Source organism: Crinia signifera, chromosome 6 (assembly GCF_055691185.1).
Source record: "Crinia signifera chromosome 6, ASM5569118v1, whole genome shotgun sequence".
Taxonomy (NCBI): domain Eukaryota; kingdom Metazoa; phylum Chordata; class Amphibia; order Anura; family Myobatrachidae; genus Crinia; species Crinia signifera.
In genome coordinates, this window is record NC_139222.1 from 206,941,721 (window position 1) to 206,968,349 (window position 26,629).

General features: G+C 43.8%; 1 protein-coding gene across 2 annotated transcripts in view; it reads left to right on the plus strand.

Annotated features, from left to right (window-relative positions):
* Positions 1–26,629, plus strand: part of CCDC57 (coiled-coil domain containing 57) — a 99,914-nt gene that overhangs the window by 50,881 nt on the left and 22,404 nt on the right. For both annotated transcript variants that reach the window (XM_083148677.1, XM_083148675.1), the window contains exons 4-10: positions 453–554; positions 2,147–2,304; positions 4,055–4,129; positions 17,226–17,426; positions 18,641–18,799; positions 20,675–20,837; positions 22,175–22,303. In XM_083148677.1, the coding sequence (XP_083004803.1) occupies positions 453–554; positions 2,147–2,304; positions 4,055–4,129; positions 17,226–17,426; positions 18,641–18,799; positions 20,675–20,837; positions 22,175–22,303 (987 nt within the window). The remainder of the gene's footprint in view (positions 1–452; positions 555–2,146; positions 2,305–4,054; positions 4,130–17,225; positions 17,427–18,640; positions 18,800–20,674; positions 20,838–22,174; positions 22,304–26,629) is intronic.

Consider the following 26,629-nt stretch of genomic DNA (forward strand, 5'->3'; position numbering starts at 1 on the left):
TGCGCTCTGCACACTATTATATTCTCCCTATATGCCGTAGTGGATGGTAGGGTGTGAAATACCGCCTGCCGGACACATGTACATGGCTCAGAATTTTGTAAAAAAACTCATGTCAAACTTTTGACTGTCGACCTTATGTCTGTTGACCTAGAGTCAATCATTCATCCCGATATCGTACACAGCCTGAGGATACATTTGTACACAATTTTTTATAATATTGCACAAGAAACAAAGTTTGTTTACATTGAACCATTGGGAAGCAAAGGCATCACTATGTCAGTCATGATGAAAAGAATTTGGTAATCTGATTGCGGATCTGGGAGACTTGGTGTGTATGTATTTCTAAGAAACTTTATGGATGTGCTTTTTGGCTTTCTATTTGCAGTCTTATTATTATTTTATTTTTATTTTTTTAACAAAAGATTTTCAATAATTTCATCTTTTCCTTACAGGAACTCTCTTTGGAGTTTGATTGTGAAATGAAGAAGCGCGAGCACGAGTTCCGTTTAAGTCTTGATGAGATGAGCACTGTAGTTTTGTCTCATGAACTTAAGGTATTAATGCATGGAGCCTATTATAATAAAGTATACAAGCTTAGCATACGGCTGTGAGAGGGTTTGGTGACAGTAACAGGCAGCAGGTGCCAGATGGGTGTGTGAGAGGGTAAGATTGCATGCAGCTTCGGTGGGTTGGACACAAGGCTTGGAGGGAGGGAGAGTCAGTCATGCATGGTTTATAAACTCTAGTGAGGCTAGACTACATAGCCCATTCAAATTAGGATTTTGGTTTCCAATAATTGGGGGAAAGCTGGAAGTGTTTTTAATTTGATTAAATAAAGTAAATGGAGTAATTAACACCTTAAATAAGAGTAAATGGAGTTTGTGCCATTTTCTGAGTGGAGCTTCAGATGCTATGACCAAAAAGACACAATTTTTTAGCGTTTTTTTTTTTTTTTGTTCTTCAGTTTTTCAAAAGCAACATTTTTGGGCATAAGTCACTATTAAAAGTTGTAGAGCATTAAATTCTGCATCAAATAAGTACCAACACTTTGAAAATCGAGCAAGTGGTATGGTCGAAGTTGGCGGTCAAATATGGGCAAATTCAGCTTTATCGCTCCTCCTCCAGTGGCTGCTGCCCAAAAATGCTTTGCTTTTGAGTTAATTTAGAAAAACTGAAAAATTAAACCGCAACTTTTTTTTTTTTTTTCGCCATAGCGTCTGAAGCTCCACTCAGAAAATGGTGCAAACTCAGTTTACACTTATTTGGGATTCCCCAAGTGAATTAAAAACACTTTCAGCTTTCCCCCAATTTTGGAAGGCACAGCCCTTCTTTGGGCTAATTTGACTGGACTAACAGCTGCTATCAATTGAGAGAGAGATGAGATTTTGAATGTAATGGGCCCCATACATCAGCAATCACAATTAATGGTTTTCCAGATCCAGTGATTTTTTTTTTTGGCCAGATAAATGGTTTCTACAATCTATTTGACTTGCCCACACATTACAGATTTATTTCAGTGATCGGCAGATTTTTCCCATCTAAAGATTGCATCTTCATATCTGGAAAGTGCCCATACATCACCTCAATCGATTATCGATTATGTTACTTATTTTCATAATGTAAATAAAAGAAGACGAATGCCCACACATAAAAACAACCGCAGATAATACCAGATTATTAAACATGTTTAAAAATCGGATTCAGCATTCGCCAAAAGGGGGAGCCCACACATTAAATTTAAATTAATTGCTGATGTATAGGGCCCATAAAAGTAGACTCTGGTTAGTGTATTTGATTGGATGTTATTGTAAAGTGGCAGTTATTTACAAGGCAAAGCCAAACTGTATTACATTGCCCCTGTAAGTTTATTTATGGATACATTTTGCCTCTTTTGCCACTGCGGATTGGCTTGATTTGGCAATACTGAAAGATCAAATCACACTGAACTGCTAAGATATTTGGGGCACTATTACCTTCCCAATAAAATTTTTCCTCAAGTGGTATTGATTAGGACGTATATAATAATACAGATTATATGGTGTATTATCATTAGATCACACTCTCTACTTATAGAGTGATCTGTAGCATAATTTCACCATCTTACATATTTTTCTTTTTTCCCTGTTGTTATTGTTATCTGCCTTAGGTAAAGTTACTGACCAAAGAGCTGGATGTCTTGAGGAAAATGGAACTAAAGGGAGCAGAATCATTACAGGAAATGGAATCGGCCAACCAGAACCTGCAGGAGACGTTGAAACTAAAGGAATTTGAAATGAAAGCTTTAACAGCTGCTAAAGATGCTCGGTTTGTGCTACTTAAAGAAATATACTTGTGTTTCTGTACAGTGTTATGGTGATGAGATGGGCATACAGCAGAGGTTCGCAACTATGTGCCATGGGTGCATCGGAGCACTTGCAGGGGTGCCATGGGTTGGTGATACAGGACCAAATCAAATTATTTATGATCAAAGTAATAGGCAAAACCAGTGCTTATAGCTTCCAATCATAAAATATGTGGATAAAAGCGAATATGTGGATAAAAGTGAATCCTGTCCCTCACCACATAACTGGCCCTAAACAGGGCTAAGGCTGACATATAAGCACCACTTATTTAATTTAATATTTTTTTCTGAATTTCTCTGTAACAAACTTTTAGCCTAGGGGTGCTGTGAAAAAAATTCCGATATTCTAATGCTGCTTTCAGACCGCATAACTGGCTTTGACCCTGTATTTGGAAACGTTTCCAAAAACGGGTCTGCCAGATAAAACCCCTTTCACACCGCAGCACTTAAACGGTATATTACCGTTTAAGTGCCGATTTTTTGACACTGGCAGACCCGTTTTTGGAAACTTTCCAAATACAGGGTCAAAGCCAGTGCAGCCTTCAGCCCTCCCCCCCGTGCAGCTCCCCCCCCCCTCGCGCGTCGACCGAGAGCATGTCGACGCCCCCCGCGCATGTCGACGCCCCCCGCGCGTGTCGACGCCCACCCCACCCCGCGTGTCGGCGCCCCCCCCCCGTGTCGACTTACCCCGTGCCGGTACCTCCGTTGTGGACTGCAGCTCAGTATGCTCGGAAAGCACTTATGAAAAAAGTGTCTTCCAGAAAATGGCTGCCCCATAGGAAACCCTGTTTAAAAAAACTGTCTTCCGTATGGGTGGCAGCCATTTTCTGAAAGACACTTTTTTCATAAGTGCTTTCCGTGCATACTGAGCTGCAGTGCCGGGAACCACAACGGAGATACCGGCACGGGGTAAGTCGACACGGGGGGGGGGCGCCGACACGCGCGGGGGGCGTCGACACGCGCGGGGGGCGTCGACACGCGCGCGGGGGGTGTCGACACGCGCGGGGGGGCTCCAGTGCTGTGAATACTTAATGAGCGCTCATTAAGTATTCACTGTGCTGAATTTAGGACCCAGCTCATTGGCTGGGTCCTAAATACCGTTTCTGAGCCGATTTTTGCGCTAAAATACCGGTTCAGAAACGGGTAGGACCCTGCATTTTAACCGGTTAGAAAAAACGGCATTTTCTAACCGGTTAAGTGGGACTGGACCTTTCAGACCGCACACATTACCGTTTTAAAACGGTAAAAAAATGGCAATTTACCGTTTTAAAAGTGCGGTCTGAAAGGGGCATAAGATGCCTTGATTCCAATAAGTTTGGGAACCAATGGTGTAAAGTATTTTTGTAATACTGTCAAAAATTATATTATAAAATATTCCCATATTTAAGCAGTGCGCAATAGATTAAGATCAGTATTATGTTCTTTAAATTTGAATAAATTAAAATTTTTAATGATTGTGATTGTTGACCACCAACAATGTGCCATTGGCAGTTGGGACAGTGCTTACAACTAGTTCTTTCACTGCCATCAATGGTAAAACCATCTTACATCAGATGATGGCTATAATTGATTTCAACTTACCAGTGCCGAAGCTGGAAGTTAGGAACTCTTGCAGTGGTGTTCCCGCAATAGTACTGCATTATTATGTCTAGCTTATTTTAGAAGTTGTACATGTTAATAAGAAATAACTAGAATTGTATGTTTGCATTCTAGAATAAGAGATTTGGAAGACAAACTAGAATCCATGCAACATCAGTTGAAAAAACAAGAAGAGATATTTCAAAGAAAGTAAGTTGGCATCTCACCGCATAGCGGCCATATTATTTATATTGATAAAACATTTTGAGGAACAGTTAAGGGAATGTACAAGTGGTGATTAAAAAATGTACCCGTGTTAGGCAAGAAAAAAATTTGGGGAGGGGGGAATTTTGATTTATTTTTCAACATAGCCCTTTAGCTTGATACGCTTGGCCCAACGATATTCCAACTTTTTCAAGCCCTCCAAAAAATAGGAATCGGCGAACTCTGTAAAATAGCATCAGTTTTGGCAATGACATCCTTCTTGGATTTGAATGTCTTTCCGCCAAGCCATTTTTTCATGTTTGGAAACGGGAAGGAGTCGCAGGGGACCAAATCCAGAGAATACAGTGGATGCGACAGCAATACGGAGCCCAATTCCACCAATTTCGCTGTGTCGATCTAGGACAAGTGTGTTTTCTTCACCAAGGGCCGTTTTCTCTTCAGTATGTCATTAAATCTGCCCAATAATTCAGCATAATACTGCCCTGTGATCGTCCATTTTCAAATAGTGAATGAAGATTATGCCTTTCGAATCCCAGAAAACGGTGGCTATGACCTTTCTGCCGATGGAACCATCTTCACCTTTTTTGGTTCACGTTCACCGGGTGAAGTCCACTGTTTTGACTGTTCCTTCATTTATGGCATGCAGTGATGGATACATGTTTCATCAACAGTCACGTAATCGCACAGAAATGCCTTTGGATTGCGCTTAAACAGGTCGGAAACACTGCTTTAAAGTTGTCATTCTATTCCGCTTGTTGCCCACAGTGAGCATACAAGGCACTTATCTTGGCAATAGCTTTGTTATGCCCAAATGTTCAAGTAGGATATTGTGCACATGTTAAAATTAGATGCCTACAATCTCAACAATATCTCTGATCTTTATTCGCCAATCTGCCAATACAATATCATGGATTTTGTTGATCATTTCATTGGTAGTCATCTCAGTTGGGCACCTGGACGCTCTTCATCAAGTACGGATGTACGTCCATGCTTGAATTCATTGAACCAATATCTGATGGTTGTCATCGAAAGTGAAAGATCCACATAAACGGCTTCCAACTTTTCTTTGATTTTCTTAACATCTTCCCAATCAAAAACAAGAATCTAATCAAGGATAGGTACTGCACTTTCTACATAGTAAAAGCTTAAACTTGCTAACTTTCAACAGCTATCAAAATAAAAGCACGTTGTTACCAACCTTGCCACAATTTTGGCTGTGGAACATCTTATTTGTCAGAGTGGATGCCCAAGCATGTGTCAGAGAATGGGTGTTTGCTTGACCCATTTGTTTCAGTAGGTGACGCAAGGAACGGATCTCATTGCCAAGGTTGTCCTATGTGATGAGACTTGGTGTCACCACGTCGACCCTGCCTGCAAATGGATGAGCATGGAGTGGCAGCATCCTGGCTCCCCTCGCCCCCCCCCCCCAAAAAAAAGCAAACTCTAGCCTGAAGGCCGGAAAAGTGATGCTCCGTTTCTTTTTGAGAAAGAAGACCTCATCGACTGGCTGGAACGGAGTGGAACAGTTAATGCTGAGCAGTACTGCAAGACATTACTGAGGCTGAAAGTGCAGAGGCAAGTTCTCGAAAGGTATAGTGCTGCTCCAGGACAATGCTGGGCCACATATGGCCAATAAGACCCTCAGCCTGCTGGCAAAATTTCAATTGGAGGTCACGAAACATCTTCCATACAGCCACGATAACTCCCATATCTTCGGTCCCTTAAAAAAAAAATTGACAGGTTAACAGTTCACCTGTGATAAGGTTGTGCAGGACACTTATTTGTCACAGGTGAAAACTGGATCTGTCAGCAACCAAGGAATTTCTACATTGAAGCCACCCACTCCCTTCCTATGTGCTGGAATCAGTGCATCAATGTCAGTGGCAATTATGTGTAGTTGTAATGTTACACATGAACTGTAATGAAATATTCTTTACATTCAACCGTAGTCTCCTTTTTAATTTGGGCACACCATATAGATAATAAATAATTAATTTTGGTGAAAAATAAAAAATGAATAATTTAGTGGCTATCTAATTAAGTAAAACAAATGTTTGCATTCCTTTGCAGGATATAGTTAAAAAGGATAGTTAAGAAGCATAATTAATTATGGTGTGGGGGATTGGAATATAATTATGGACTGAAATACCAATGTTGGCCCTATTACAGTGCATCCGGAAAGTAGTCACAGTTTTTTATTTTTAATAAACTTACAAAAATCTCCCAGAAACAATTTTCACGTTGTCATTATGGGGTATTGTGTGTAGAATTTTGATGGGTTACATTTTGGGCGGGGTGTGTACTTCAAATTTATATCAATATTGAACTGCAAAAAAAATGTAGGAGACTGGGTGGCTTGGCAGTGCCGGATTTGAGAAGATATCAGTTGGCAAGCTTGATAGCTCAGGCTTGTGATTGGTCCTTACCTCCAGATACAAAACCTTGGGTAGACCTGGAGAGACAAATGTACCCCCAGCCACTAGCTCATAACATCCCCTGTGCGATCAAGAACTCACTCAAAGCCTTGGATGTGGTCTTGGTCCTCTCAAAAAAGATTTCCCTACCCACTAGAACCCTATCACTACGGGCCCTGTCTGCCATGATCCCAGACTTGTCACTGACAGGTTGGACCTCCTGGGGGATTACCAACATTACAGATATTAGTAGAGGGTGACATACCCCTTTCGCAAACTCAATATAACTTTCCCCCTGCAGAATTATTTTCCTATACCCGCATTGCCCACTGGATAACAAGCTCACTTCGCTCTTCGGGGCCGCTGCTCCTCCCCCCCTGACATAATGACCAAGATCGCAGCTGGTAACTCTAGGGGATCCATTAAGTTTTGGTACACGCTAGCAAACAGTGTTGAGCCGAACACTAAATCATCATCACAATTGAAATGGGACTCCGACTTAAACCTCTCGCTTACTCAAAAACAGTGAGAATCAATTTATATGGCATCTCATTCAATGTCTAAATGCAGCAATCATGTGGAGATGCACTATAAGTTGATAAATGGTCTCTACTTCACACTGGCCAAGTTACATAAATATGGCCGTCGATCTCCAGATACTGCTGGTGGGACTGCGCAGAGATAGGCGATACCTTTCATATATTCTGGTCGTGTCCCAAAATCCACCAGCTATGGAGAGAAGTATTTGCACTAGCTTCCAGGGTCCTGAGGATATCTATCCCAATATCACCCTCACTAGCCCTACTTCACACCTATCCAAAGGAGATCCCCACCGCAGCTAGATATGTCCTTGGACATATATTAATAGCCACTAGAGCAGTGATAGCACAAAACTGGAAAAACCCCAACCCCCTGCCAATTGCGAAGATTATCCATAAAATACATCATGCATACCAAATGGAAACCTTTACCATACTCTTCTAAGTCCAACTCTCCAGCGACTAAATGGCTCAACTGGCAGGAATAGTCGATGTCTAGAGATGGTCTTGATGCTATATTAGGCCCAGACTAACCCAGCTATTAGAAAGGAATGGCCAGCCTCACTCCCTACACGTTAAAGCCCTTGCCGATGGTAAAATAAGTCCTATATCTGCTATGTGTCTGGTTGATTATATTTATGATGTTACTTTGTTGTATTTTATTCTGACTTTTCCCCAACCCCTCCCCACCCCCTATTTTATTTTCTATTTCCTCTCCCCTTATTTTCAATAAAAATCTATTTGATGGGGGGGAGAAACAAAATAACTCGCCCAAATCTAACTCTCTATACCATGGGTCTTCAACCTGTGGCCCTCCAGGTATTGTGAAACTACAAATCCCAGCATGCCTTGCCACAGATTTGCTATCAGGGAGTGTTAAAACAGTGGCAAGATTGTGCTTTAGCGAGCCAACCTGAATGAGGTCCTTTGTGTGATTGCTTGTCGATATATTTGCCCATTATATCTACCCTCTCCTGAATAGCTCCTAGTAGACTGTGGGGGCACATATATACCAGTGTACTAATGAAACATTCCTTCTAATATGTATGCATGTATGTATTATACTATAATATATAGGTGTGTGCAAACCATGCAGTTTTTTAGAAAACCATGCCAATATCTTTATATGAAAAAAATGATGACTCTGTGAGTTTAGATCCCGGAACATCCACAGTGTGGTCAGTATCAGCGACCGTCGCTCCCCAATGTAAATGGTCCAGTGTCCTGCAGGTATTACATTTCTGAAAGGATAGAGGAACAGAGGGGATGCCTCATAGTGCAATGAGCTTATTTTAATACTTTTTAAAAAGCAAATCACAAATAAACCCAGTGAATGGTACTCGTACCAAAGCTTTCCACTGGTGTGGACTAGAAATACCGCATGGTGGTATATCTACTAAGCACAGCAAGATTAGCATACAGCCTCCCCTCGTCAGCATTCCGGGACCTTACACCACGCTGGGCGTCCTCCATGAAATCCACACCGTGCCGGGAAACTTCTCTTCTGCTCGTACAGGCAGGTTACTCGCCAGGTAGACCAGATCGCGTCACACAGTCACTGCCAACACGTTTGGGGCGTGGCTGTGTGGCGCGATCTGGTTTACCCATGTAACTATCATTTACCTTTTGCCTGCTTTATGAAGCTGTAACTGTTGAAGTATTTGTTTAAGCCGCTGGACATTTAAAACACATTGTGTTGAAGGCATTGTTGCAACATATAGTGAAGTAGGATTGCATAATGTTGTGGTGTTTTCAGTCTGCTGCTTTTTGAAATGTTATGCCTTACATCATAAACGTGCAGAATAGTAGCATTTACTTTTAGCTCCATCTGTGCATGTGGCATTCATTGGTGTCACATGCCTGTGATAGTTATATTGTGTTGTGTTTGTCACACATTTGTATGTATTCCACCTTTTGTAGAAAGCCCCTAATTTTGTATATAAACTTGAATTCAGTCTAGATTCTCCTTATTCTCCTCGTTCAATGCGAGTGGTTCATGGTGCGGCAGGTTAAAGGTTAATAGCAGCTTTTTGGGGGGGGTTAGTGTTGTGTAATAATTAACGGAGAACACAGTAATGGGGCCCATAGAATTAACAGGCAAATTCTGGATGTTGATGTCCAGATGCCGATAATCTGCCATTTCTCAGGGATCAGCAATGTACAACAAGGTAAAAGTCCTGGCTCCCACTGGTGTGATCCTCGTCTCAAGAGGGATTGATTTTTGACGGATTCTGGCCATAGGTCTGGATAGGCTGCATGATTGCCATGCAGCTGCTGGCATGAATCATTTAAGGGAGCCCAGCTTATGTGTATCCCTGGCTTGATTTGACTCAAGTTGAATTGGATCGCCACCCTGGCTGTTTTCTTACCTGACCTCGCTGGGAGACATCTCTTAAGGTGCAGACTTCCAGTCCCAGAGGAAGACCTGTGTATGTGGCAGTGCTACAACCCCACAGCCAGACTCATCCAGACATATCATCCAGTTGGGGCATTCTCCTCCGGCTAGGAAAATCCAATAACAGCTACCTGGTGATCTTTTCCCCAGTTCTATACTTTGCTGGATGGTCCTGCGTGAGACCCCTATATCTGTCTGAGAGCTCCTCTAGCACTGTCTCCGCCGTATTGCATCTAAGAGGGGGCTTTTGAAGTCTGCTGAAACCCTTTGCGTCTTAAGGGTCCTGGGGTTGGCTGTTTGTCAACCTCCTAACCAACACTAATTGTTACCCCTTCTTTAAACTAATGGGCCATTACAGCCTTATTTCTAAATAATCTGACTAGAACGCTTTGAAATTAAGCACAGATTGCTTTATGTGTATGGGCAACGGCAATGTGCAGTCCCTCGCGTTGCTATAGACTGACTAGATTTAGACTGCATGCAGTCTAAATCTAGTCATCGCCGTGTTCTCTCAATTGAGAACACTGGCCGTGACCGAATGCTGCATTGCTGGTGCAGCGCTGTGAGCTCAGCGATCTGTGCTTAACTAAATCGCTCAGCACAAAGCTCTCCTTGCCCCATGTGCACGTGGCATAACACTTAAGCCCGTACACACTGGGCTACACTTCCTCCATGCTGAGCGAGGTGCTTTAGCACAGATCGCTCCGCACACATCTCGGCACACAAGCGATTCACCCGAGATGTGTGCAATCTGTGCTGAGCAGTGTTTTGCTAAGCAAAACACTGTGATCTAGCAGGATAGACCGCTAGATGTATGTATTCAGGGAGTACTCAACATGCTACTATGAACTGGCAGCCATAGGCACGAGATGAGCATTTACCAGCAGGAGAGTATACAGGCAAAGATGGTCACTGAGTAGGAGAGAGCAGTAAGGGAATAGTGAGGGAAGAGTGCCCTGTTCTGAGGAGCTTACAAATGCCATCACTATGGGGCATATACACACGGAGGGATCCTTGCTTCATTTCTAAGCAATCTAGTCATGAGGCTTAAATCGCCCCACCTGTGTGTATGCCCCATTAGACTGTGCTTAGATCAGGCATGTCCAAACGGTGGCCCTCCAGCTGTTGTGAAACTACACATCCCAGCATGCCTTGCCATAGTTTTTGCATTCCCTAATAGCAAAACTGTGGCAAGGCATGATGGGACTTCACAACAGCTGGAGGGCCATATTTTGGACATGCCTGGCTTAGACTGTGCTTAGATCTATGCTTAAGTAGATGACTCAGCACGGGGCACTTGTCGCCCCATGTGTGCTCGCCTATTCTTCTTATCCTTTTCCCTACTACTTGATTTCTTGTCCTTCTTGTATGTTATCTTTGCTTTCCCCTGAACGCATTCTCTCTGTTGCTGGCTTCCTGCCTCCCTTTTCTACCCCCTACCACTCTTCTTATCAACAGTCCTGGACTCGTAGACATATTTCCGGTGCTTGATGCATCTCACTCCTCCGGGACAGCTATTTTTCTTCTTTTTCAGTATTCCTTATTAAATACTCCTCAGTAAATGGATATCTACAGTATATAATTATTATTCTGTAGTATGTCTTTTGTATAGCCACTTTAAATGTGTATTTTGTCCCCATCTAGTGGTCATTTATTTTAAATACTGACACTATTTGACTATATACAAAATTTTTGGGTGCCGGGCGGTGGGGGGACCCCGACAGGCATTCACCCGACGTCGGGATCCCGACTGTCAAAACACTGACAGGCGGGTTCCCGACTGCCGTCTGTTATTTTCCCTTGTGGGGGTCCAAGGGGCTTTGTTGCGCTCGCCATGCTGTCTGGGTCCGGCCAGTTGGGATCCCGACGTCGGGATAATGACTGTCGGGATCCCAACTGTCGGACCCCTATACCACACCCACATTTTTCACCTGCTACAATGTTTATACCTTTTTGTTCTGGGTACTTAGCGCTGGGAAGGGGTTAATCCCCCTATGTCCTGCATAGTACTGCAACCTGCTCTGAAACCTGAATCTACTGCTCTGGGTTCTACATGCTTGGCAGGGGTTAATGTTAAATCCTTTCTGACTTATCCATAATACCTCTATAACATTGAGGGTTTATCAGGACAATTTTTTTTCCTGTTTCCTGTTCCTGTTGGTGATTGCTCCATATTGGCAGCTTCAGCTATTTTTGACTTTCTAAAGTGTCTCAAGGCCTCTCATTCTTCTCTAATTGCAGTGTCCTCCTTTTTCAGTTAAACAGCTTCACATGCACTCCCCTACTGTGTCTGTGCTGCCTCGGTTTTGGGGCCTTTTTGGTGCTTTGACTTAAATATTAAGTATGTTATGATTATATGTTTACTTACTGGATTTTGACTCTGTATGATGGGATGTGGTCAGGAGGTCGACAGGCCAAAAGTCAACCTGCCATAGGTTGACACATGAAAAAGGGCAACCTTACGTTGACATGGTCAAAAGGTCAACACAACAAGATACACTTATACGGTGTTCATGTTAACTTAAGTCGACAGACCCAAAAAAGCTGAAAAACTCATGCCGACCTGTTACTTGTGTCAACCTGTTGACTGTCGACCTAAACCATGTCGACCTATGGCCTGTCAACCATAAGTGGATGACCTAATGACTGTCGATCTTAATATAGCCAACCGGTTGACCTAATGTCATGTATTTACTTGCGACTTACCAATTAATAACTATCTGGCACTTTCATTTCATAATGCTGATTGACTATGGATTGCACCATGTTTCTTTGATTCTAAGGGCAGTATTCAATGTAAAAAATTTGCCGTGCATGGCGAGAGATTTTTTCACTCGCCCTGTTCCGGAGGGCTCGCTGCCACTCCTGCTCCCTCTATTCAATGTGGTTAAGACTCGCCGCCACTCGCGGCGAGTCTTAACCCCTGCAGCGGATGAGCGTCCGCGGCAGGGAGCTGGCAGGGAGCCGTGGGACGGTGGCAGCCAGGGAGATTAAAGTCTCCCTGGCTGCCCCAGAACATATGTGGAGGGGAGGTGAGCTCCCCGGGACCCAGGCAGTACAAGCTGCCCCCCCTATAGCCAGCGGGGGACCCAGTATTCACTGCACCCGATCGTCCATATGTAATGATCGGATGCAGTGAATATATGAATATCTAATGAGCGGCTCGAGCGCTCCGGCCCCCTGCTGGCTGCTCTGTGTAAAAAAAAATATATATATTTTTTTTAAATTAAATATATATTCATGTGCTATAAGCACATGAATAAAAATAACATGCCCCTTCACAGAAAAAAAATCCTGATTTTTTGACACCAAAACTAAAAAAAAAAACCTTTTAGTTTAAAAGTTCACATTCCAGCTCTCCATGAAAAGATGGAGAATTGCTACACGGCGAGAGATGGCGAAAATCACTTAGAAAGACGGCGAATATTTCACATTGAATAGGGTTGCTCGCTTTTGGAGAGCAAAATGCTCCGTCCAAGGCGAAAAAAGCACAAATTCGCCATAAAACAGGGCAAATTTTTCTCATTGAATACTGCCCTAAGGCATTTGTTACCCTACTCCCTATTTTTCCTGTGTTATCAGGGTTTATTTGGCCTGTTCGCACAATGTCCATTGTGTATGCTGCATATTGCTGCATATTTTAGCCAGGATCTCCAAGATACAGTCACTTAAATATAATAGTTTTTTATAGAGTACTCATTGCTGCCCCATTATTTAAAATGCTCTTTCACATCTGCGAGTCTGAATATCTTATTTGTTGATTGTAAACTTTCAATGACTTATTTTATGCTAGGATTGTGGGGATAAAGCTGTATGATGACAGTACTCTTAGATATGGTATTTCTTTTTGCCCCACCACATATATAGGATCTACTGATAAGCAGGCCCGGCGACAGGGGGGGGGGTCAAAGGGGACACAGTACCGGCTTCAGAGATCAGAGGGACGCCGGGGTCAGGGACAGAAAATAAGGGTATGCAGTGCATATTACTACCTTTTTAAAAGGATGATGGCATGTCCTCCGCCAATTTTAAAAAAAATTAATTAAGAGTCCAACCACCCCAACCTCTCACCCCTCTTGTGTGTGTGTGTGTCTGTCTCGGGGGGCCTAAAGTTAACAGTAACAGTGTACTGGGCCCTAGATTTCTGTTGCCAGCCTGCTGATAAGTGACCCACTGATGTCCCCAAGCCATTTTTTTGCTCAAATTGTTCCTTTATATACATGAATATGCTAAATGTTCTGTACATGCGCAGATTTAAAAACATTGGCTATGTATGCACTAAACATTTTGAGCCTTATGGTTGACTTAGACACTGTACTGTAGACAGGGGCGTAACTATAAAATTTGCTCCCCCCAGCCAATTTTATTTATGGTGCCCCCCCCCCCCCCCCAAAAAAAAAGAAAATGTCCAGGTACAAAAGCACTCCAAACCTGCTCCCCACACACTCTCTCCACCCCACACACATTATAAACAGCTACCTTTGCAAGGTGGTGGTGGTGGTGGGGGGGGGGGGGGGTGTCAGGAAAGCGACACAGAAAATGGCAGGCAGGAGGGGACATAGGTGCATGATGGATTGGGGCAAAAGATACCGGGCTGTGCCGGGGTGAGGCCACAGATGTCAGGCGGAGCGCTGGAGCAGCCAGACATCGGCTTTGTGTGGGAGCGCAAGGGGGGATGGGGGCCACAAATGCCGGCTGCATGGGTTGGAGTGCGGGGAGGGAGACACTTGTTGATGGGGCAGACAGGCTTTATAGAGCTTCTTACCTGTCTCCTTCCTCCCTCCACACGCTGTCACGCTGATGCCGGGATCCCGCCTCCTTCTGCTCTGTAACCTGCTCGCCCAGCCATTCACTGTGCTGCAGGGCAGGCTGCTGGCTGTGTGATACACGATTGGACAGCTGAGCCGTCGCTCAGCTGTCCTGTTTTTCTATACAGTCGGCGTCTGTCAATCCCGGCAGCAGGCAGGGAACTGGAGGCGGAGCGGGCGCTGCACTGACTGCACTGTGACCCGTCCCTGCACAGCATCCAGAGACTTGGCGTCGCTCCCCGCAGACCCCGGCTGGCTCCCCAAAGACACCGCTGGGTACTGTTACGGCACTGCCCATACCTCCACTTGTTACAGCACTGTCGGCAGGTGGCACACTTTGTTAGTTAATAATTGCCAGTGTCCCGGGCGGGTGTCGGCGCCCACGCAGCCCCCACTGCGGCTCGCTCCCCCAAGCAGTGGCGGGGGCTGCCTTACGCTAGATACGCCACTGACTGTAGAAATGTAATTTCCTTCTTTTTTGTCCTTTTTCTCATCACAAAAACATCCAGAGAAAGGATTGTGGTTTACAGAGGGCTTAGAGTTTGTTCTTTTCTCACATCCGTGGCACGAGGTGCATGGTGGTAAGCTTAGCATGACTTTGTCATATTGGTCCCTGATCTCCTGAGTATTTGCTCAGATGGACATCCTTGTTGCATTGCTATAGCACCCAGATGCACTAATGGTGTGCAGGATACTTTGTGCTTGTATCACATTAGCAGTGCAAACAGACAAATCCAGGGGAAATCCTGAACAGTGGGGTACATGGGGCAGATAAGCCACATTTTTCAAGATACAGCAAACAAGGCTATTTGTTACAACTTAAATATAGGTTACTGAGTGCACATCTATATTTACAGCCAAGACTGATGTCACAGCCGGAGGTACTAGTGCATAATAAGTCAGGACAAGCAATTACCCAGATACATGAACAGAGAGAGATTAGAAAACATGCTGAAAACAGCAGACGGCAGACCAGACAATCGGTGTACAGCATTACACCAACAGTGTGCACTGAAATACTTAGGGAAGCCAAACGCAAACAAGACTCAGTGTTCTTGTTTTCACATGAATATACAGAACGCAGATAATGCGCTGAATAAACATTGACCATCTAAGGAGCTGGGAGCAATGACAGCCTGCTATAGTATCAGCGTGCTATAATATCAGAGTGCTAAGGCAGATACAGCAATTAGCAATAAACCATGGCTTTAGATTTGTAATCACAGTGTTATCATTAGTGGATGGATATAGCTCAGTAAGAGATTACAAGCGGCACATTAAAGAGGTTTTGCAATTCATTCAAAGGATATATACAGTAAAATTTAAGCACAAGACATAGCAGCAGAGTCTGTGATTTATGTGCAAATAGGAGCAGTTACAATCCATATCTACCTCATGGCACCTAAGTGGCTTTGTGAATGAGAGGTGGCAAATGTGAAAGCTTTATTTAATCAAAGCGTGATTATAGTACATTATAGTGTTCATTCTAGCACCCTGCATCTTGTAAAAACCCTGGCAGTTCTCTGCTGCGGTGCTCTCTGCTGCGGTGCTTCTAGCACAGGTTTGGTCTGCATACAAGTGCTGAAAGTACCACAGCAGAAGAGATATTTAAACAAGAGGGAGGCTTCCCACACCCTTTCCTGGGCCTGCTGTAGGCAGGTTCTTGCGTTGTGGCTACAAGTGGAAAAGGCATTTTAAACACAGAAAACATACTTTAAAGTAACCCTGGCAGCATTTAAGTTGGATAATGAAGGGTATGTGTAGCAAGTGTGGTCCAGATCCACCAAGGCATGTAGGAGCCCATGAAGAACAAACATACATACATATATGCATAAATACTTAAACTTTTAGTTATATGGAATACATATGGATTGCTGGCATTCATAATAATGATGTCAGCATCCCGATGAAGGGAATCTCTACAAGGGTCAGGTGTAAATATATAACGTACCTTCCCGAAGCCTCCCCCCCCCCCTCTGCGCACACACACACACACACACTCTAATGTAAATCCCTCCAACCTTTCTTCCCTGCAGGCTGCAGCCTATTATTTAGTATTGACGGGTTGCCCTGTGTATAATGGGTAACCTGGACTTAATGAAAAAGGCAAATGCGATGTGAAAGTGTCATCAGTGACATATTCTGCCTAGTCCAAGCTGTTCTTAATCTGCCTATACGCTCGTACGGAAAAGAGGAAAATGACATGGCATTCCAATGTTGTGTTCCCGCTTACCTAACTCTTCCCACAATATGTTTGCCTGTGCATGTTACATTTGGTTCTGCTAAGGTGTATGATTTTTTTTATTGTCAATATTAGACAGCTTGAGGTAGGGGCATATTGGTTTCCATTTTACAGGTTTCCATTTTATGTGCACATAGCTCATGCATAGAATATTACTATTGATGGACATAGCATATGAAAAGGGAGTCCACTGCACTGGAAATCTTGTGTGTGTGTGTGTGTGTGTGTATATATATATATATATATATATATATATATATATATATATATATATATATATATATATATAATTATTATTATTATTTATTATTATTATCTAGGCCTAGTTGATAATAGAGAAGTCAAACTCAAAGAGAAGAAAGAAGTTCATACTGATGGGTAAGTTATGAATTTTTTTCTTCTCTTTGAAATTGTCACAGCTGGTATACAAACATTTTTAGAATCCAGTAGTTTTTGATTTGCTTTGTGACCTTTACACTCACACTTTCTGTCTTAATACTTAGTGGTCACTGTGTGTAAACACTATTGTGTTAGCCATTACAGGATATCTACACTGTGCTTTGGTAACAGGTAGGAAAATAATGGTAATTGTTACTTCCTACTGTTGTATAAAAAGTATGAAGCAGATTGCCATTTACAATTTGACGCATTAAAGACTCCACTGGTTAATGATTCATTTGAAGGCATGAGCAGCTAGATCGTTCAGCTCGTGAGAAGGAGTCATCCTTGGGGTCCATGAAGGAAGTTCACACTGAGCTGGTACAGCAGCTGGAGAAACAAATCAAAGAACTGCAGAGGTGTGTAGAGACCCTGCAGATGGAGCAGCAAAGAGCACAGCACAATCAGAGAGCAATACTGGCAGAAAAAGACAGCACCATTGAAAAGTAAGTAACAATGCAAACATTGCACAGAATCTTCTACAGCTGGGCAAAGTGTTAGAAATTGACATATCACTGGGATCCAGAAACCTTTTGTGTTCTTTCACCGAAGTTGATAAATTAGAGCATAAATCACTTACCCACTTTCACCACTCTGTTTTAAGCCTGTACCAGGTTGTACTGTAGGAAATGTGTGCTCTGGAAATGAAAATCCTACTTGTGCCGATTTTATTATAGAGCAGTATTTAAATTCCTCCCAACTGTCCTGTAATCAGGACTGAAAGGAATAGGGTATGTATGGTGCTTAAAATGGGCACAAATGCATCTGCATTGTAGGATAAACTTTCTTGTGAATATATTGAGTAGTACCAGCTATCAAACTGTAGGTGGAGCTCTTGTTTCATAGTGTTTTTAGCAAAGGGAACAAAAGGAAAGCACAAAGTGAAATTCTTTAGACTTCTATTATTAATAATAATAACAGTAATAACTGTTATAAAAGCGCACACCTATTCTGCAGTGTTTTACAGAGAATATTTGAACTTTCACATCAGTCCCTGCCCCAGTGGAGCTTGCAGTCTATATTCCCTATCATATGTACACACACACACATTCACTCTCAGATTCATTTCTGTTGGCAGCCAATTAACCTATCAGTATATATTTGGATTGTGGGAGGAAACCGGAGTACTCAGAGGAAACCCATGCAAGCATAGGGAGAATATACAAACTCCGCACAGTTAGGGCCATGGTGGGAATAAAACCCATGTCCCCTTGTCCATTTTAAATAAACATTATTAACCACTTATCTAACATTTTTTTTCTCCCAGAAAACTGCTCAGAAATAGTTTTGCGCACTCCAATGGGTGTCCATAGGCATCCATTATGAAATATCCTCCCACCCTTCCAATTGGCAATGTACTATCCAGTGGTCTTAAACCCTAGCAATAGCAGCTTCCACATACACTTAGTAGCAAAAATGAAGTTTTATAAACCCCCACCCTGTAAAAAGCCCCTTTTTCTTTGCTAACCCACACTCATATATACACCAATGTATTTCAATATTTTATTAATCCCCCAATCCCCCCTAGCATCCTTTTCTTTACATTCCACCTCCCATACCCCAACTTGTTATTTATCCCCACCTATAGGCATCCCCTATTAAAGTACTTTTAATAGGATAAAGCTCTATCCCATAAATGTATATTTCTTACTATTTAAAGGTTAAAAGAAGAGACTTTCGCACTGAAGACTGCCTGGGATTCTTACATCGCCCAAGTATCAAAAGACACTGTAAATAAGGACCTCCAGCTCCAGTCCTTGCAGGAGGGGGAGGAGAAGTTCAAAGCTCAGATCAATAAATACCAGAAGGACGTTGAGAGGTAGGTTGGAGTCATATGGGTGTCCTGTGTCAACTGAGATTGGTTGGACAACTTGGCTAATAGGCCAGTTTGACCATTTAGTTTATTGTGCATGGGATTGTCTTTGTTTGGAATTTTTATTTTAGACCACCCTCCCAGCTGAGTATAAAAAGTGCTCCACTTCTATACTTCAATGTGTCCAGGTCTCTAACACAAAACTGGTTTATTGTATAGGGTTAAAAAAAAATCCTCAATAAAACAGCCATGTTCTCTCTCTACCCAAGTACTACATCAGCTGCTAGAATGCAGATGAGATGCTCGGTCAGTCCTGAATAAGATTGGGAGAAGGCAGTTCTGAAATAATTAGTATGTTGCCGAATTTTTAGGGTTGTGGTGTTGCATGTTGTCAGGACACCTTCAGTAGCTGCAGCAGTAATTTACTCCAAGTACTAAACATAATCAAACCTATATTGACAGCTTGTGTAACTATCATAGTACCATTGTCAGTATGTCTCTCATTACCATAACATTACCCACCTTTACTCCTGCATTTTTGTATGACTTCCACTCTTTCTTTCCAGTGATTACAACACTATAATCTTTAATATAGTATCCTTAATTATTTAGCAATGTTTATAGGTAAAGTTGGGCACCCCCTACACACACACTCACACTCTCTACCAGGATAGGGGACAATATGGCAGGCAGAGAGAATGGCTTTCAGGTGAGTGGAGATTGAATAGGTCCGAGGACAGAGTGGAAAGGGAACAAGCAGTGGCGTAACTATAGCACCGCAGCCCCCGCGACTGCGGGGTGGCGCTGTGCATGTGCGGGCGCCGGGGGCTGCAGTGCTATAGTTACACCCCGCCGCAATCCCCCGCAGTCTTTACCTGTCTTCAGTAGTACGCGCTGGTCCCGGCTCCCTTCTTCTGCTATGAGGACCACCACAAAATGTCCGCCCCCATTTAGCAGACAGTTCTCTGAAACTAGTACAAGAGAGTGGTAGACTGCGCTTATTGATGACAGAGTGAGGATAATTAAAAAATTATATTTTTAATACTGCGATAGCATGCTACAATGTAAACACATAAAATACAATTTACACAGTAAAAGAAAGGGGGGGGAGAGGGAAATGTAAAATGCTGCATCCACTAAGGTATTGATATCTTTGTATGTCCACAGTTCAATGGGTACCCGAAAGATAGTGTGATCCTTTAAAGCTTGGCCACAGCGGTGCTCAGTTGTAACTTTATCCAGATTTGATATGGGGGTTGCAAGCCTCCCAATTCAGAATGGAAAGTGTTGTTGAGACGTCCGCAAGATGTCTCTGGGTGGGTATTAGATAGGCGGCTTGCCTTCAGAAGGTGAGTGCCTCACTCCAGGTCAAAAATGAGCCAGATGGTGATAAGCAAGTGTGGATCTCCAGTTGGTTTTGGGTGATGGATGGTGATGGTGGACAGCAGCGTATTCAGTGGGCAGTTAGGAGCCTGGGCCAACGTGTTTCGCCGCAAAAAGCTGCTTTTGCGGATAGGGGACAAGGTGGTAGGACAGAAAGAAGGGGTTTGAGTTGAAAGGAGAGGGAACAAGGTACCAGGGCCGAGAGGGGAAAGATGGCTAAAGCGTCCCCTATTAAAAATGGAAATGAGAGAGAAAATTTGCAGAAATAAATGTTTAATACTTACCATCATCAAAATAGTAATAATAGGTTACTATAGTTTGGTGGCTTTGCCTAGCACTGGTGAAAGTATGAGAATTTGTGTTTTTACTTTGTCCAGGTCCTTTTTTTCCAGTAGTTTGTTTCGTATTATTTCTAAATGAATGGTCTTTTTTTATTTGAATGGCTTTGTCACTTGTTATTAGCATTTTCATATTTACAGGTCATTCTTCTCTCACCAGGTACCAGCAGCAGCTGGCATGTTCATTGGACAGGGAACGTATGTTTGAGCAAGCGAAAATGCAGGTGGAGCTGGACTGGCAAAAGCGTTGTGAACAGGCAGAGAAAGCCCAGTATCAGAAGTCTGAGACATTGATCGAAAGTCTCAGTGCAGCTAAGGAGCAGGTACCTGGTTACTGTTAGGTAAAACTAAACTAAAAATATAGATGAAAAATCTTCCTCCTTCCGTCTTCCTTTCTTCAGAATGCATACAGTACTTAAAAATTTGCGTGTTTTAGACCTAGTGCACTATGCGCCTGATTCTCGTTCACTCGCAAAAGCAAATTCTGTCTCTAATGGACAAAACCATGTGCCCTGCAGGGGTCAAATGTAACATGTGCAGAGAGAGTTAGATTTGGGTGAGTTATTTTGTTTCTGTGCAGAGTAAATACTGGCTGCTTTATTTTTACACTGCAATATAGATATTAGTTTGAAGTACAAACCCCACCCAAATCTAATTCTCTCTACACATGTTACATCTGCCCCACCTGCAGTGCACATGGTTTTGTGCATTAGAGAGAGAATTTGCTTTTGTGAGTGAACCAGAATTAGGCCCTGTGAGTATAAGAATGATTGTAGTGTTGAGTTAGTTTCTCAAGAATTGTATTTTATATTATGTTGAAATCTGTACCCTTTCCCCTTTGTTTTGAAAATGTAGCAATAATGTATGTATTATTTAAATGAGCTGCTTGTGTTTTGTGAATATATTATTATGCTGCTCACAGCTCAGAACTGCATGGGGTGATCACTAGAGAGGTGCATGGGAGTAACCATTACAGAGGTGCATCATGGTGACTCAGTTCAGAGGTTTTGGCCATGCTTGGTGGTGTTCACTACAGTTTTACATGGGAGTAAACATGGGAGTGCCCATTATAGAGGTGCAAGTAGTAACCATTATAAAGGTTCATTGGGGGTGACCACTACAGAGGTGCATTGGAGTGACCACTACAGAGGTGCATGGGATTGACTATTGCAGAAGAGCATGGGGGTGACCACGAGAGGTGTGGTGGTGACCAGTAGATATATATGGGAGTGACCATCACAGAGGTGCATGGGAGTAATAACTACAGAGGTGGCTGGTGACCACTACAGAGGTGCAGGGGATTGACCGTTGCTAAAGTGCATGGTGGTGACCACTAGAGGTTTGTGGTGGTGACCACTAGAGGTTTGTTGTAGTGAGCATTACAGAGGTGCATGGGATTCATCAGTTCATAGAGGCATGGTGGTGGCCACTACAAAGATGCATGGGAGTGACCACTGCAGAGGTGCATGGGAGTAACCACTGCAGAGGTGCATGGGAGTGACCACTTCAGAGTTTTGTGATGGTGACTACTACAGAAGTGCGCATGGGGTATCCTCAGCAGGGGTGCAAAACTTGTAACCGCATTAAGTTAACTCTAAAACATATTTGATACATTCCTTGTTTTTTTAGATATATATTTTTTATTTATTTTTTAATACAGCTAGAGGCTGAACTGAAGGAAAGGGAGAGGAGAATGAAAGATCTTCAGGTCTTGGTCACCACTCTCTCTTGGGAGAGGGATAAGGCTGTGAGCTGGAAAAATGGAGTACTGACAGACCAAGGAGAACAGGTAAAATATATATATATATATATATATATATATATATATATATACATATATACATATATACATACAAGTTCATTATCCCTTTTCCAAATATCAGTTATCCAAATTATTATAATTATTTTTTTTTTTTTTTGGGGGGGGGGGGGGGGGTAAAAACTACTACTGGGGACATCATATGTAACTGCCACTACTGGGGCCATGATATGTAACTGGCACTACTGGGGACATGATATGTAACTGGCACTACTAGATCTGAATTAATTAAATATTCTTATTAAATACTTTGTTCTTTACACAATTGAATGTGCAATTGAATGTGCTGACAGCAAAATCACACAAAAATGATCAATGGAAATCAAATTTATTAACCCATGGAGGTCTGGATTTGGAGTCACCCTCAAAATTAAAGTGGAAAAACACACTACAGGCTGATCCATCTTTGATGTAATGTCCTTAAAACAAGTCAAAATGAGGCTCAGTAGTGTGTGTGGCCTCCACGTGCCTGTATGACCTCCCTACAATTCCTGGGCTTGCTCCTGATGAGGTGGCAGATGGACTCCTGGGGGGATCTCCTCCCAGACTTGAATTAAAGCATCCGCCAACTCCTGGACAGTCTGTGGTGCAAAGTGACGTTAGTGGATGGAGCGAGACATGATGTCCCAGATGTGCTCAATTGGATTCAGGTCTGGGGAATGGGCAGGCCAGTCCATAGCATCAATGCCTTCGTCTTGCAGGAACTGCTGACACACTCCAACCACATGAGGTCTAGCATTGTCTTGCATTAGGAGGAACCCAGGACCAACCACACCAGCATATGGTCTCACAAGGGGTCTGAGGATCTCATCTCGGTACCTAATGGCAGTCAGGCTACCCCTGTGAGCACATGGAGGGCTGTGTGGCCCCCCAAAGAAATGCCACCCCACACCATTACTGACCCACTGCCAAACCAGTCATGCTGGAGGATGTTGCAGGCAGCAGAACATTCTCCTTGGCATCTCCAGACTCTGTCACGTCTGTCACATGCTCAGTGTGAACCTGCTTTCATCTGTGAAGAGCACATGGCGGCAGTGGCGAATTTGCCAATCTTGGTGTTCTCTGGCAAATGCCAAACTTCCTGCAGTGTTGGGCTGTAAGCACAACCCCCACCTGTGGATGTTTGGCCCTCATGCAGTCTTTTTCTGACCGTTTGAGTAGACACATGCACATTTGTGACCTTCTGGAGGTCCTTTTGCAGGGCTCTGGCAGTGATCCTCCTGTTCCTCCTTGCACAAAGGCAGAGGTAGCAGTCCTGCTGCTGGGTTGTTGCCCTCTACGGCCTCCTCCACGTCTCCCGATGTAATGGCCTGTCTCCTGGTTGCGCCTCCATGCTCTGGACACTACGCTGACAGACACAGCAAACCTTCTTGCCACAGCTCGCATTGATCTGCCATCCTGGATAAGTTGCACTACCTGAGCCACTTGTGTGGGTTGTAGACTCCATCTCATGCTACCACTAGAGTGAAAGCACCGCCAGCTTTCAAAAGTCACCAAAGCTGAGAAGTGGTCTGTGGTCACCACCTGCAGAACAACTGCTTTATTGGGGGTGTCTTGCTAACTGCCTATAATTTCCACCTGTTGTCTATTCCATTTGCACAACAGCACGTGACATTGATTGTCAATCAGTGTTGCTTCCTAAGTGGACAGTTGGATTTCACAGAAGTGTGATTGACTTGGAGTTACATTGTGTTGTTTAAGTGTTCCCTTTATTTTTTTAAGCAGTGTATAAAGGGCCCTACATACGCAGAGATGTGTGCCAGAGATACATAACGGGAGATTCAGCACAAGAGATTTCACTCTTGTGACTCATTTCAGACAATGAGCCACATACAGAGAGATTTGTGTCAGAGATTCATAATAGGAGATTCAGCACGGGAGATTTTGAAATCTGTCACGACTGTCATAGCCGCACATGCCATCAAACTGCACTGTGTATGTATGTATATATATATATATATATATATATATATAATGTGGTATAGGGGTCCCCATCCCTAAACATAGGCGTCTAGACCTTCTCTCCATCTCTTCCATGATGCGGCCCCAGTTATCCTGTGGAGGAGCATGGGTGGTTGGTAAGAATAGGCACTTTGTTCTGCACCCCACAATTTACATATACATATATGCTTGACACACTTAACAGTAAAAGGCATGAAGGGGAGAGAGAGAGAGAGAGAGAGAGAGAGAGAGAGAGAGAGAGAGAGAGAGAGAAGAGAGAGAGAGAGAGAGAGAGAGAGATATATTTGGACCTGTCCTGCAGTGAGTGGCAAAACCCCGTGTCTCCAGCACTCTGTATCTGTTTGTGACCTCACGCCAGCTACTGCCCGCCGCCCTGTTCTTGAACCGCAGCTACGCTGCACATCCACATTTTACTGGACAGCCGCTGGTATCAGCTGAGCTCTGCAGCGCCGGCGGCTGTCTATTACTGCCTGCGCTGCGAACCACAGCCGCTTGAGCCACTGCACACAGCACTATAGCGGGAGTAAGCAGGTAATATGACACTGCTGTGTGCTGGGGTGCGTTGCAGGGAGCTGTGAGAGAAGCCAATACTTGCTTGGACTGCGCAGGAATGCTTCCGGGCGGCAGCGGCTTCAGTGGGGCGGTGAGTGACAGCGGGGCTTCTTGTTGCCGGCGTCTTCAGTGACGGTCGCTCAGATGGCCCTGCTCATCCCCGCGCCACACATGTGGGAGATGAGCAGGAGCATCTCAGCGACTGCTCTGAATTGAGAGACAGGTCCGTTCTGAATCTTGTGCAGATTCAGAACGGCGGGGGCGCGCATGTAAATCGCTGTGTGGGCTATATACACAGCGATTTACATGCATTTTCAGGCATTTTCTGAGCGATTTGTTAAAATCGCTCAGAAAATGCCTGAATATTGTGCTGTGTGTGGATGTGTCATAGCAAAAGATTTTACTGCTTCTAGAAGCTGCAGCGATCCAACATTGCAAGTGAGTTAATAGGAAGATATGATATCTGTTAATCTTATCTGGTCTATAAAGCAATTCTTTCTGATGGCACTGTAATGGATTGGGGAAGAAATCTTATCAGTTCGAGTTAAGCTGGATTTATTTGTGTTATAAATTCAAAGATTGGCCAGTAGTTTCTAAAGGGCCCTACATACGCAGAGATGTGTGCCAGAGATTCATAACGGGAGATTCAGCACAAGAGATTTCACTCTTTCAGACAATGAGCCACATACAGAGAGATTTGTGTCAGAGATTCATAATGGGAGATTCAGCACGGGAGATTTCAAATCTGTCACAAGTGTCACAGAAAGTGACGTAAAAAACTGCACTTCATCACAAAAATAATGTTATATGCTATAGACAGTAGGGTGGCCAATCCCGGGATCGGGATCGGCGGGATCCCGGGATTTGGCCCCCAAAACGCCGGGATTTCAATCCCGGGATTGGAGTTTCCAATCCCGGGATTTCAGGATTAGACTGCGCATGCGCGCAGTCTAATGCTGGGCAGCGTCTGAGCATCGCTCAGACGCAGCCCGACTTCTCCCGGCAGCACTGTGTGCAGCGTGACCTCTCAGCGTGAGATCAGGGGTCACGCTGCGCAGGCAGAGGACGCGCCCGGCATTGTAATGCCGTGCCGGACAGCGCAAAAGCCCAAGCACCCACCCAGCGCGCCCACTCGCCCAGCCCAAGCGCCCACAGCCAGCACGCCAGCGGCATGGACGACCCGTCCCCCCACAACCGGCAACCCGGCAACCATCAAATGTAAGTTTGTGGGGCAGTCTTTTAATTAGGAAAGCCGATCCCGGGATCCCGGGAATCCCGGGATTGAGCATTTTTCAATCCCGAATACCGGGATTGAAAAAATGCCCCGGGATTGGCTTCCCTAATAGACAGTAATTTCAATTATATGTATATGAAATACACTTAAGTCTTGCAGTCCATCGGGTGTCCGTACACTGCTGCGAGACGTCGCAGGCAGTGTATGGGCACCTTTATATCCATTACCTAAAAAGTCAGACATTTAAAATGCTAGTAAAACTCAGGAGTCTGGCACCACATAAAGCTATCTCAGTAGCATTCCAATTCATTTACCACACTGCAGCTTGCAGTAAACACATGTACAAAATTAACAACTGAGTGCAAAATAAAAAGAACACTAGTGCATATGAAGCCAGAGGTGTAATTAAGTGTTGTAGGGTGTACATAACAGAGGGCAGGTCACAGGTGGGATTCCCACTTCCTCACCTGCCAGCGGGCAGACAGCGGCAGGCGGGCCTGCATATGTGAAGTCAGGTGGGATTCCCATGTCCTCACCTGACAGCGGGC